The 14074-nt window shown below is 40.3% G+C and overlaps 1 protein-coding gene across 1 annotated transcript; it reads right to left on the bottom strand.

The window, feature by feature from the left end:
* Positions 1-248: 248 nt before the first annotated feature.
* On the bottom strand, positions 249-12677 carry scamp3 (secretory carrier membrane protein 3). Its single transcript, XM_085396229.1, has 9 exons — positions 12288-12677; positions 11966-12046; positions 7072-7191; positions 6617-6737; positions 4795-4923; positions 3345-3510; positions 3107-3208; positions 2831-2948; positions 249-1128 (listed from the first exon to the last, which is right to left on the bottom strand). Exons 1-9 carry the CDS (start codon positions 12339-12341, stop codon positions 979-981), a joined length of 1041 nt encoding a protein of 346 aa, XP_085252355.1. The 5' UTR covers positions 12342-12677; the 3' UTR covers positions 249-978.
* Positions 12678-14074: the final 1397 nt, after the last annotated feature.

Raw genomic sequence — 14074 nt, 5'->3', positions numbered from 1 at the left:
CCAATCCAGTGGGCCAGACTGAACCCTCTGCCAGGTCGTTTCTGGCCCACAGGCTACATGTTTGAGGCCTTATTAGGGATAAATCTAATAAAGTTTGAAGGTTAATGGTTGTATGAAAGGTCAGTTACTGACAGTGAAGCCCGGAACCTGCTTAAGGTTGGATTTTCCACTATTAAAATGCAGGTGATCATCATTATTATTATCGTTCCAACAGGATGAGGGAATAACGGCAGCAGTAGACTGTGAAAGCATGACAATATATTTTAATAAAACCAGGACAGTGACACAGTCATGATATTCACAAGCAGTACTGAAAGAACAGTGACAGATACCAGAACCAAACCAACACATGTTCATCATCATTACAGTACGAAAGGTTTTGGCAATACAGTAAACGGGCATTCTTGTTTGGCATAATAACAAAACAAACTGGTTAGTTTGCACTTAAGCTACAAAAAAGTAGTGCTGGCTAAAGTTGAGCAAATCAGTTACGGATCAAATGTAGCAATGGCAACATTTCTGTGTTCAGCCCCAGTCTTACACTTTGCATTTTAACTGTAAATGTGGAAAATGTCAAGGCTAGCAGAATCCAACTTGGCACACAGCTGTCATTTCATAGTAAAAGCATCGTCCCTCTATTCACTGAAGCATCACTTTTCATATAAATTCATACAGCATCTTCTTGTTTTTTTATTATATTTTCCATCTTTCGTTTTCTTGAATCAACACTTACAATGTGCCAATTCCTGTTTTGGTTTAATATAGGTAACTTTTCCTGTACGTCATAGGAAATTGGATAACCCCACATCTGTCTCATGCACGTGCTCTGAAATTAAGTAGGGGGTAATTATATAGACTCCACTTCCCTCCATCAAATTCTAATCACCTGTGGGGAAATAAATACCAAACTGAACCACCATCGAGCTCAAAGCTCCCCTCCTCCTCCTCGTCTTATCCAACCGTCTCTGTTCGTTCTCTCTATCGAGGAGCGGTGAAGGCCCCCTGGGCAGCGTTGGCAGCGGCGTTGGCAGTAGCCTGGCGTACCGCCTGATTGGACATGACTCCAGTGGCGAACTCAGCCTGGGCCTTCTGAAAGCTGGCATCGGTTTGCCTGTACAGACTGTGGATCTGGAGCGGGAAAGACAAGAGTACGCTGACACCTGATCCTTGCAGCAATTCATCATCTTATTATGCACGCTGTGAGGGTGAAAACGATACCCACAACCTGATATTGTGGCTATTCTTCAGGCTCTTTATCTACTGAATGCTTCGCGGTAGATGGACCACCTGGACTACGTGGTGAGACGACTGTGTTTACTTGAAGCTTGTTCTTGCTCTACACCTTTGACTCAAATTCAACCCACTAAATCTTTAGCTTTACAATCATAAAGCATACAATTTATTTTGTTTGAATGGATATTCATGTGACACTTTCAACATTTCAAATAGTGAAGTTGTAAGACTTTCATATTTTCCCTAGAAAGATGCACAGACCCTGGCTCAGGTGAAGTGTGCTGTCCACTGAGTGTTTAAAAGGCTGATTGTTGACCTGTTGTGCATCTCCTTATTTTCTGTCCTATATACTGTTACAGTGAAAGATTCTCATAGTAAACATATCCAAAGTTTTCACATCGTGGTGTATGTGCAATTAATCCCTGTGAGCTAAAAGCTCGAACTTTAGCATGTTTGTGATGTCACAGGGAAGGGATATCCCTAAAACGGTGATCTCAGCTATTGCTGCACAGAAGCCCAGCCCAGTATATGACATATAAGGGTTATTTTGAACTGGGAGTCATGTTAAGTTTGTCTATTAGAGTTCAAAAATGAAAGTAATGCCCTAACACTGAAACTCTCAGTTGTTTTCTTATGCACTACAACAAAATCCTGGTTTTGTGCAAGACACTTTCTGCTAGGGCTGTGCGATATGACCAAACTCTCATATCCCGATATAAGACATCTATCGTCCGATAACGATATAAATCACAAAAATTTCACATTTTCTGTAAATTCTGTGAATCTCGGGCAGCTCGACTTGCGTGAAGTGTTTCCAGCTGGGCATCGCGTACCTGGAGTCGAGTGTTTTAACCGATGTAGGAAACGATACATTTTTAGACATAAGTTGTAACGGCCGCCGTTTTCTTTGTGAGTATTTATTACACGGCGTGCTGCGGGGAAAAGCCCGTTCTGACGTTTGAGTCTAAGGTTTATTTTTTAGCACCTGGCGGCTCTTTTTTACTTCTCATCCGTAAATACTCTGCATCTTTCACGTGATTCACTTTATTTTGAAAAGTCTCAACAGGATCTTGAGCTTTAATGTGAAAGGTTTATGTGGAACATAAACGGACACGCGTTGGTTTTACAGTCGTTGTTGCTAACGACAACGCATAAAAACATTCGCTTGTCTGTAGTGTGGTTATATAAAATATAAGAGAAAGAGAGAACTTTAAGAAATTAATATAGCCACTACAGTGACCATCAAAACCATGAAAAAAATATTGCCGTAAACAGTTTATTTTGCGACACCACGAAACAAACGATAGCGTAAATGAAACGAAAAATGTTTTTATATCGTCATCCGATATATATCGTTATATCGAACAGCCCTAGTTTCTGCTTTCAGAAACCAAGATGCTGTGGCATTAAAACACTTTATCCTGATATAATCACATATAAAAAGATATAAATAACTCACTGCTATGCTAATACCCTGACTCAGTGTGGGGAACAATCCTGTGCTTTTGTTCCAACGACAAATCTGAACATCTGCTGATAAAAATAAGAGCCTTGATTTGAAGTTCTTTATGAGACATGAAAATATGAACAAATGTACCCTTTTCAGCATGATGACCCCCATAACGGTTTCTGCAGTAAAGAGAGCGGCATTGATCATCATGATCACACCGACACCGATGTGGGGGCTCAGAGCTGAAAGGCTCACAATCCAACCACTGAAGGACAGAGAGAGACACACAAAGATCAAATATACAAGGACGCATACTGTGAAAATAGGAAATAGTCAGGAAATATAAATATTTCACAAGTAACTGGTGGTTGCTAGGAGGTTTTCGACTGGGCTAACACAGAGATATTTGTTTAGGAACCTTACCTGAACCCCCATCCAGGGATGCCGATGGTCATGATGATAAAGACGATCACTTGGGCAAAGAAAACGAAGAAGAAAGCAAAGAAGTTGAAAGAGCTGTCACTCCTAGAAGAGGGAACAATATAATTACTAAGGTGACTGCACAGTAACTAACAACTCAGTGTAATTTATGCGACTGTACTGAGCAAAAACCCAAAAGGAAAACGACTCAAAACGTCTTCACCAAGACGGAGGTACACACCTGAAGGCTTTGTACATGGGTCGATACCAGCAGATAAAGGAGCAGGGAGTGAAAAGTAGGACCCACAGGATGGCGAGGCCGAGACCAACACCAACACCACCGGACTGGTTGATGCAGAACAGGGCCAGGGAAGAGATCAGGTTGAAGACCAGTGTGCCTGTGCAGACTAGACATAGATAGGCTATGACTAAAAAGGAAAAGAACTGCAGCCTGACCGTAGGGATCAAAACCAAACCCATCCTTCTCCCTTTTGGCTCTGGCTGATGCAATATGATGCCATTTTCACTAAATCTGTTGTTGTCTGCTGCCTGGTCAAGATTTCAGAGTGTGACAGACCGTTTTTAAAATAGCTCTACACTGTTCTTTGCATGTTCACACAGGAACTGTATAATGCAATCTTAATAACACCTTCACAGTTTTACAGATCAGGCGTCCTCAAAATCTGATAATTCTGCAAAAATCTAAATGATAATTTTTAAAACAGCAGTCACAAGCTGTTTTTACAGGATATACACCCTGTAAAAGCTCAGTGACCCTGAACTGCATCTCTTAAGAAATGGATGGCTGTATGGAGAGACGGCAGGAGAGTCTGAAGTAGATCCTGCAGGTTTCAGGGCAAGCACTTTGGTACCTTCCAGCCAAAGTCACATGCACATAAATGCCACAATGCAAGGACTCTTAGCAGCGGTTTTAATGCTGCGGCTGGCTGATTAACGTACATGCTACATTTGACTTTGATCATACCCACTTTGATTTCAAGCGGACCAAACCAAATCAGGTCAGTTCAGTTTAATTATTCTGTCAGTGTAAAGAAGTTTAACTACACATTAATCCCTGAGATATCTTAAAATGAGAAAAAGAAGAAGAATTTCAACCGTACATCTCAGTTTTTCCAGATGGCAAAGAATTGCAGCTGTAGTACATTATAGAAATCTGTCAGCACAACTCAGTTGTCCAAATTTCATTTCAACATTCACTTTCTCTCTCACTTTCAAAATCAGTGTCAGGTTTAACTTTCATTCATGCCCTAAAAACTTGTGGACATGCAAACAACCCTGAAAACATTAAAGCCTCCTCTTACATTTTTTCCTGGGATAATCTAAGTGACAAGGTGTGGAGAAATTCTACAGTTTCTCTGTGAAGAAATCAACGAGAACTTGTGCAAGTTTAACCAGCTGGATTGGTTGTTGTGCAGACGCTCCGTGTAAGTGTCCCAGAGTCTTCAATCTAACAGTGAAGTGCAAGTCTTTGTACAAATATTCAAGCTCTACTGCCAGACAGTGCAGGAGGAGGCACGCATGCACGAGCTAGCGTTTACTGCCTCTAACTAGCAAGTCTTAAGTGTTAAAACAAGATTCCCTTCACGCTAAAAAAAACTTCATTATGATGTTAAATTCTAACACTGATGCCTCAAATTAATAATAAACTGTTAAAAGTTGCAGAAACTCACACAACCAGAAGTAGTACATGATGGTGACCGTGCGCTGGAACCGCTGGCTGATCTCCACATTGATGTCCTGATAGAAGCAGGGACCCACAGGGCAGAAGGAAGGCAGCGGGGGCCAGTTATTCTGCCGGGCTGAAGAAGAAAAAAGTCAAAAACACTTTGGTGTTACTGGGATGTCATCAGTTTATTTCCTTTATTTATATATAAACACATCACTCCAGTTTTAGCAAATTTACGCTGACTCCCTGTTCATTATCGGATTGATTTTAAGATTCTTTTACTTTCTTTCAAAGTTTGAAATGATATGGCGCCCAGTTATTTAAGCAAACTCCTCAACATAACTGAGATAGTCTAGCCAGATCCTCTCAGTACAACCAAGGTCTCAACTGAAGCATAAAAGAAGATCGGGCCTTCGCAGTTGCAGCGCCTAGACTTTGGAATAACTTGCCAGACAGATATTCATACTTCAGTCTATTCTTTTAAATCGCGTCTTTAACCTCACTTTTTTATATTGGTTTTTATTTCTAGTTCAGTTTGAATACCATCAGGCTTGTTTTATGGTTGCTACATTTGTTTTGTTTTTATGTTAATACTTTCTCATTGCCTCATCTTATTCATCTGCATTTGTTTTTAAATTGTTTTCTCTTGTTCTTAACTAATTGTGAAGCATTTTGGTCAACTTTGTTGCTTTTAAATGTGCAATAGAAATACATTTGATTTGATTCATTTAAGTTCATTAAACCTTATCATATTTATATTACAGGAGGTTTGTACTTGTTTTTGTGCAAACTCTAAAATAGTGCTCTGACAATTTTGGTCATATCGTGACAAAATCCAATCACCACCTCTCACTGGACCTCCTGTGGATCAGCAGACTAATTAGCAAAGTAACTTTTCTATATTTTTTATAGCAGTGCAAAACTTTAGGTCCCCCTTTCATCCACAGCCACTTTAAGGCTTTCTCTGTGGCCTCAGTGATCTTGCGAATGGCTCGTCTCCTCTTCTCTCCTATGATGCCATCCACAGTGCAGGCCCTGCAGAACGACTGCCCCATGAAACCTCTGCACCCAAGCTCAACAGGGAAACACTTTCCCCTCCCACCCTGCTTCTGGCCATTCTTGTCCAGGCCATCAATCCTCTCCCTTTTTCTTGAAAAGAGTACTGTAAGCTCCAACATTGCAATGTCCTTTGTTGCTCCTGACACCAGCACAATGTCGTGCCTCAGGGCAGTTCTTTTTTTATGTGCAGAGGGAACTTCAGCTACTATCAGCTGCCTTAGGTGTTCTGCTGGATTTTTCTCCCACTTTTATGAAGCAGATGGTGGTTAGCTAGTGTTGTCACCAGATACTTTATATAGAGTAACCAGTTATCCTGCTCCATTGCACATATAAGCCTGGAAATGTGTTATACTCATGTTGTTATTATCCGTTTATCTACTCTGTTGAGTTCCACAAAGCAATGAAAAAAACTGGAGCACAATTCCTTGTATCTGTGCACATACTTGATCAATAAAGCTGATTCTGAAAAATTTAATGTGTCTGGCTTCTTTGATTTGTGAAGCTGTGGGTGCAAAAAAAATTGCAAACAAAAATTGTGATTAAAAATCTGCCAAATCTAAACCGAGCCCTGTAAACTCCAGGGTAATGTAACTTGGAAAATCAAAGGAGGAACTTAAAATGTTGAAATGTAACATATTTTTCAATACTCCCGTACACAGTAAGAAATAAAAGATAAAGTTGGACGAGGATCTTTTAGATCTAAAGGTTTAAAGTTCTCTCACTTGTCTACATTAACTCCCCATCCCATCATCCCCTCTATGTCTTACAGGCTCCTGGTCCAACGCTGTGTGCCGCAAGCTCCCGCTCTCTCCTCTCCAGCTCCTGGGCTTTCTTCTCCAGCTCCTCCTGCTTCTTCATCAGCTCTGCTGTGGCAGCATTCACAACAGGCTAGCACAGAAAGAATGAGGCATCAGAACTCTATGTCAAAGTTATTCTGCATAATCATGTATACAGGTCCCAAAGTTGCTCCAATGGTTGTGCTTAGGTATATTACTGGTTCAAGTGAGTCATTCAGACTGGTCTTTCAGCACGCAGATATACACAGCAGGAATTAGTGCAACGCTTCATTTTAATAGCCATAAAAACACTTACATGGCACTAAAGGGCATCTAACAAAACTTTTAGTACAATCCTGTTTTATACATCCAGCAGCCCCTGAACGTTCTGATGGTAAGCTGATACAAAATCACAGTGAAGAGGGTCTTTACTGTAGGGTGTATACCTGGGAGTTGTAGGAGCCATAGTTGCGAGGCTCGGTAGGTGTTGTCCTGCTAGGCGGGGTCTGCACAGGTGGAGATGGAGCAGGTGCAGATGGAGGAGTGGCTTCATATGGTGGAGGAGGCTGTAGCATGGTTAAAAAACAAAAACTGACATCATACATCAGTCAGACGAAAAAATGTGGTCACAAAAACATGATTCCAAGAACTAAGAATTAGAGTATTAATTGTTAATTAATTAAAAGTATTATTGTATAACATATACAGATCATACACATTTTAAAACAATACAAAAAAGTAAAATAAGACATTTCTCTCCACAACTAATATCTCACAATCTTTTCACAACACATGATTATTAAACAATCATTAACAGCTATGCACTTTTGAGACAAAGTTCACAAGCTTGAACATTTCTAAAAACTAAAGGAAATCAATCCACTTTTTGTGAACTGATCTTTCTAGATATCTGAGCACAGAACTTCAGATAACAGCATTTAGACCTCTTCATTCTAATAGCGAAAAGCCTTTTATCCCATATCACACACACAGCTAGAGCAGACAAAAAATATTTATCATGATATACATTTGAAAATTTGCGATAAAGATATAACTGACGATATAATTGACACTAGACAAAATACTTTACAACTCCACAACTTTATTAGTGCAACAAAAAAAAAAAAAAAAAAATCAATATATTTTCACTTAAACAAGCAGCTGTTTTTTATGTGCATTAAAGTTACATAAAAATTTAACAGTGCAAATGCAAATTCCTTGCTGACAGTTTAAGCAAAAGGCATTTCCAGTGGAAATTGGCCGACATATCCTCAACATAACCATGTATAATATCCACAAAACTTAAAAAGAGGTTATACACACACAATACGGTAATATTATGTTGAAGCACAGTACGTATTACTCCGCGAGGCTCCTGCCTACAATAGCCGTAATGCTCCGACAATCCATCAAGCGATGCGGCTTCGTAGCTTAGCAAAGTCGTACTAAAACATTTGACAGATTTTCGAGCGCCGTGTACCATATAAAATCGTTTCGAGGTCATAAACACAACCAGAATTCATGCATAAGGGGCACTGTCGATTTTCAGAATAAAAGGATTAAGTGTGCCGTATTTTCCAAAAAACACGGTAATAACGACGGCCCGCTAGCATGCGCTACCAAAAATAGTGCTTTGTTGTGTATCTGATAGACGAAAGCTAAACCAGTTCCACACCACTGAAGTTGCAGCATTTTTACAAACGAATTCTGGTTCATCTGTTTCATTTAACGATCCACTTTCGCTCTTCTCATTCTCCGTTGCAGCCATGTGCGTATGAAAACAAAGGCACTGCGCATGCGCGTTTCACCCATATTCTATCGTGATATTTCATTTTCTTATCGTTGCCCAACATTATACCGGTATTACCGTAAACGTTATATGGCCCAGCCCTACACCAGTGTTGGTCAAGTTACTTGAAAAAAGTAATCAGTAACTAATTACCGATTACATCCCCAAAAAAGTAATCCAGTTACTTTACTGATTACTTATTTTCAAAAGTAATTAGTTACTTAGTTACTTTTTAAAAACATGATTTACAACCTGAATAGGTGATAAAGCGATAGATCTTTCAGCCCAATTCTACTTTTTCTACAATCAATCATACAAAATGTAATCAAATGGAAAAGTCTCCTTTTTTAAAACTTGTTTTATTAGTTTTAATCTTTTAACTTTATGCATCAAGCAAAAATTTAATTATATGCAACATTCTCTGACTGGAAGAAATTTGTTTAACATTTAAACTTATTTTCTGCACATTCCAGCACATAAAATATATATTTTTTTGTGTTTACACTCAGTCTTTCAAATAGATGCAAGTAAAACACAGCAGAAAATAAATAAAGTCAAAGACTCGGCGGTCCTGTTGCTCTATTTTCACCTGTAAAGCAGGAGTAGAGTAGGCAGAGGTTTACCCTGGTGCAGGTGTGCCACAGCGGTCAGTGGAAGAATCCGCGAGTTTCTCTGTGAGTTTCCCCATTACGTGGTAGCGCACTCGGTGCTTGCTCAGAAGTTTAGGGGTTTTTTTTTCCACTTTAAAAATAAGTTTTCTTCCCACACACAACGGACGCTAATGTTTTTGTCACTTTTTATGGAATCAAACTCATACTCTCTCCCGCACTCAACATATGATCCGTTGTTGATCTGCACACAACTGTTGTCACGAACGTCGCACTCGCTTACGTCACTGTCGTGAAACAGTAACGCGTTACTGCCCATCTCTGCCCTACACACAGCAATATCCTGGGGATTTCTGGTTTAAGTCATTTCTTTGAATTGCTTTTCTGGACGATAAAGTTAAGATTCCAAACAGGTATTTTATTTTGAAGATTCCACATGGGGAATTCCATCCACCCTCCGATTTCTAGAGTGCACAGCTAATCTCAGTAAATCTAAGCTTCCTCATTCCCCGCATGGAGATTTGCATATAAAGGTAAAAATTGGACCAAAAGTAGAAAAGTCCATCATCAAAGCAGACATTTTTTCCCAAAAATCTACTGTATAGGAATTTATTTAATTTATTTTTAAATAACAGCATTTTTGATCCATCCATCAATTTTCTTCTGCTTATTCAGTTCAGAGTTGCAGGGAGGCTGGAGCCTATCCCAGCTGCCAAAATATATAGGACGGTGTGTTGGACCCCTGTGACATCCCACTCCTGCTTTTTTCCACACAAATCAAACCATATCTGATGAAAAGAACTTAAAATATTTGCTCACTTTGGTTCACAATAGAGTTTTTAAATGGACTCAAAAAGATCCCAGCGGTGTACGCATATGTGTGGGTTTGCAACATTAAGCAGGAAGTGGCCCATCTGTGTGGCAAATGTGACCCAAATGTCATGGACGCTTATGGGAGGTTATTTCCCATCATTTAACAATATAGACTTTATTGTCATGTAATTTATTTGTAAATGTTCCATAATTAGGAATCTTATTTTGACATTCTTCAGTTATATCAGTCTAAAAATTGATTGAGTATACAGTTAAAAAATGATTATTATTGATGTAATAATCACAGATTCAAATCAGGATTCTCTGATTTCCATGCCTCTCTATCAGAAATGCTTCTGCTCTGCATTTCAGGATAATCAGGGTTACACGAGGGTGCAATCCACATACAACTGTAAATATTGTTGTGAGAAAGTATGCAGCTTGTGAGCTCTGCTACAAGTGCTACATAAACAAGTCCAAGTTTAGTTCCTGTTGCTGCAGAGTTTGCTAGTATCAAAGACAGACAGGAAGTACTCATGAACTCAAGGTGTTTCCTAGCAACAAAAACCTAGTGATATAGCAAGGACCTCAGCTGTTTCCCCAGCAACAAAAAGCCCTGAACTCACTGTATCACACATACTGTTAAACACTAATGTTAAGGCCCAGCATCTCACAGGGCAAAAGCTGTGTTTGACAGACATCAGTCTAAACATATAAAGCAGAAACGGAGATGCTTGGTGTAACACAGAAACCGTTTCATCAGATAGTCTCTGTGCTCCCCACAGACAGTCACAATAAATGGCTGCCCCTCCCTGGGCCTGGTTCTGCTGGTGGTCTCTTCCTATTAAAGGAGTTCCTTCCCCCCCACAGTTACCATATGCTTACTCATAGAGAATCAGCTGATCACTTGGGTTCTCTCTCTAATATTCTTGGGTTCTTAGTTTACAGTATAAAGTCCTTTGAGATGACTGCTGTATACAGTTGTCTTCAGACGTACACAGTCATCCTGGGCATTAATCTCATGAAATTTTAAGTCTTTTAATGTTTTTTTTAAACTGTTCTTTTTCCAGAGTGGAATGACTGTGCAGCATACACATTTAATCACTTTAAAAAAACAAGAATTGGGTGCGCTAGTTTGAATTATTTTAGATTTTCTCTCATCCATACAGGCTCAAATATACTTAAATCTTTTAATGTGATCCTGAAGACTCAACAGTTTCTTTTAGCTTGTCAGGTCCAACACCTATTAACCTATTAACTTCTCATTAGAGGTCGTGATTGACTAAGCTAGTAGATTCTTTTTGCCAGCTACCTTTAAGCCTAGTCTTAAGACTAGGCTTAAAGGTAGCTCCACTAATATTTCACCGAATATTAGTGGAGCTGTATGTACATATTTGAGCCTGTGGATTAGAGAAAAACCAAAAACAAATTCAAACGTATGTACCCAATTGTTGTTTTTTTAAAGTCATTAAGGATATATGCTGTATAATCATTCTACCCTTGAAAAAGAGCAACTCAAAGAAATCATTAAAAGCCCCCAAATTATCAAGACCAGTGTGTGTAAACGTCTTCATTTAGAGCTGAGCGGACTCGAGCTGTGTCCTCTAACACACTGTCTGCACTGTATATGAAGAATATCAGCTGATACACAGTCTTCAGTCTTGTGTAATATTATAATATTGTTAATAAAATGTATAATTAATAGTGTGTAATAAAACAGTTAACATGTGAGTAGTTTCGCAACATAATCCTGAGGTCTCCTTCTGCTTTCAGGCCTCTGAATCACCACAAATCCAGGCCCAGTGATTCAAACTGAATAAAAAGAGTGAAGTGAAACAGAACGGCCTCACTATGAGGACATCAAAGTGACTCTGCAGCGACTTACAAAAAGGAATAAAATTAACCATTATTCACAAGAACAACTGCGCTTTCCTAAGGATAACATCTCAGAGCTCGGGGTTATCTGTGCCAGCATGCTTTCTTAAATATTTCATACCAACTCAGGCTGGTCAACCTGCTGCAAACCAGAAGCCAGATGCTTCAAAATACACAGGAAGCAGGAGAGACAGTGGATCTCTGTCTTCTTTGAAACAAAAGCACAAAAAAATGGTTAAATATAATAATGCTCACCGCAGTTGTATTATCAAATGGGTTGTAAAGGTCCAGTGTGGCATATCCTGTGTTGCTGCTGTGTTGAGTCACTGCAGGGTCCTAGCAGACAGGACAAAGACAGAGTAATTCAGCATAAATAAATCCTCATTTTTTCATGTGCTCGCTGTTAATAAGAGCTACAAGTGGGCGAACACTGAGGAGGATCTGGCAGGCCCTGAAATAAGTCACATGAGCAACAACACGCCTGCTATTACACGGAGCCAACACCGGCCACTTTCATCCACCCACCCATCCATCCATCCATTACCCTGACGTTAGCTTCATGCCTAACATCTCTCACCTGGAAAGGGTTTTGGTCCTCCATCGGTTCTGGGAAGCTCGTGTATTTTGACATCTCACTAGCGGCTAGCTTGAAGAAGCCACCGCGTACTCGCTGATGTCAGCGCTGGAGCAAAAAAAGAGAAGAAAAAAAATCCCTGCGTTTGTTTCCGTTTCAAAAACGAAAGAACAGGCAGGGTGTGCTCGTTTTTAATCGATGTAAACTATCTCCCCGCCCCTCTGGCTCTCATCTCAACTGTCACGGCTCTGGGTTTCACACGGGTCGATGGGTGTATTCACCGGAGCTTTCTCTAATCCGGGGCCGGCTGTCAGTGTCCGGTTTGCGGCTGTGGGCCGAGCGAAGCCGTTAGTTTTTCTGGGAGGAAAAGGATCCGCGGTACAGGAAGTAAACAGCCGAAAGCTGGCCATGTGACTGCTGCTGCAGCGGAAACACGTGGGTTCTGTCGCGGCTGAGATAATCAGGTGTACACTGGATAGCATATTATATTTGTTTATATTTAAGTGTACTGCTGTGTTTGGATAATGAGCGGTGGAACTCCTGCACAAAGAGTTGATCTTCAGTGGGCCAGACAAACTAAAGCTGTTTCCTAATGACCTACCCTTTTCGTTTATATCAAAGTGGTAATGTGTGGGGTAAGAGTGGCGGATGGGTTCAAAGTGGGGGTGGGATTACATCAGGGATCGACTCTGAGCCACTTGTTGTTTGTAGTGGTGATGGACAGGTTGGCTGATGAAGTCAGGCAGGAGTCTTTGTGGAGTATGATGTTTGCAGGGATAGCTCAGTAGGTAGAGTGGTTGCCCCATGATCGGAAGGTCGGGGGTTCGATTCCCCTTAACAGCTACCCTGAGGTACCCCTGAGCAAGGTACCGTCCCTACACACTGCTCCCCGGGCGCCCAATGGCTGCCCACTGCTTCACTGAGTGAATGGGTTAAATGCAGAGAGCAATTTCCCCACGGGGCTCAATAAAGTACAATAATGTACACACTTTCTTCTTCTTTCTTCTACAATAATGTACAGATGACAGTGCGATTTGAAGGCAGAGTAGGAAGCGGGTGGAAGAGAGGCTGGAAAAGGTGGAGGACAGAATACATACCTGGGATCATCCATCCAAAGTAATGGGCACTACATAAGACAGTTGCTTCTTGGTTTGGTCTCTTGCACTTAACATAATTTACACCTTCTCTTTTCTCATGCACTCTCTTACAGTGATTTTCTGACTGCATACACTATGATTAGTTTAGGTTCTTCTTTTATTTTGAAAAAAAAATTAAAATGTGTTGTTAATTTAACACTTATTTGCATCTTCCTTTTTGTCATGGCTGTGCAGTCTGGTTATCAGAATCAGAATCAGAATACTTTATTGATCCCTGGGGGAAATTATTTTTTGTTACAGTGCTCCATTTTAAACCAACATTAAGACAAGACAGACAATACGCTAACTAAGAATAGTACAATATATACATATATATACATACATACATACATAAGTCACTTATAAATAAATATTTGGAAAAGAAACATGTGTAGCTGTAGCAGCAAACAGTGTGTTAAGTGGATGCGTTGTACAGGGAGATGGCCACAGGCAGGAATGATTTCCTGTGTCGTTCAGTGGTGCTTTTCGGTAATCTCAGTCTCTCACTGAACGTGCTCCTGTGACTGACCAACATGTCATGGAGTGGGTGGGAGGTGTTATCCAACATTGTCTTTATCTTGGACAGCATCCGCCTCTCCGACACCACCTTGAGGGAGTCCAGCTCCATCCCCACAACATTGCTGGCCTTATGGA

This window comes from Rhamphochromis longiceps, linkage group LG22, assembly GCF_057381845.1.
Source record: "Rhamphochromis longiceps isolate RC_006_pf linkage group LG22, R_longiceps_female_GT1.1, whole genome shotgun sequence".
Taxonomy (NCBI): Eukaryota; Metazoa; Chordata; class Actinopteri; order Cichliformes; family Cichlidae; genus Rhamphochromis; species Rhamphochromis longiceps.
This window is presented reverse-complemented; position numbering and strand designations above follow the sequence as displayed.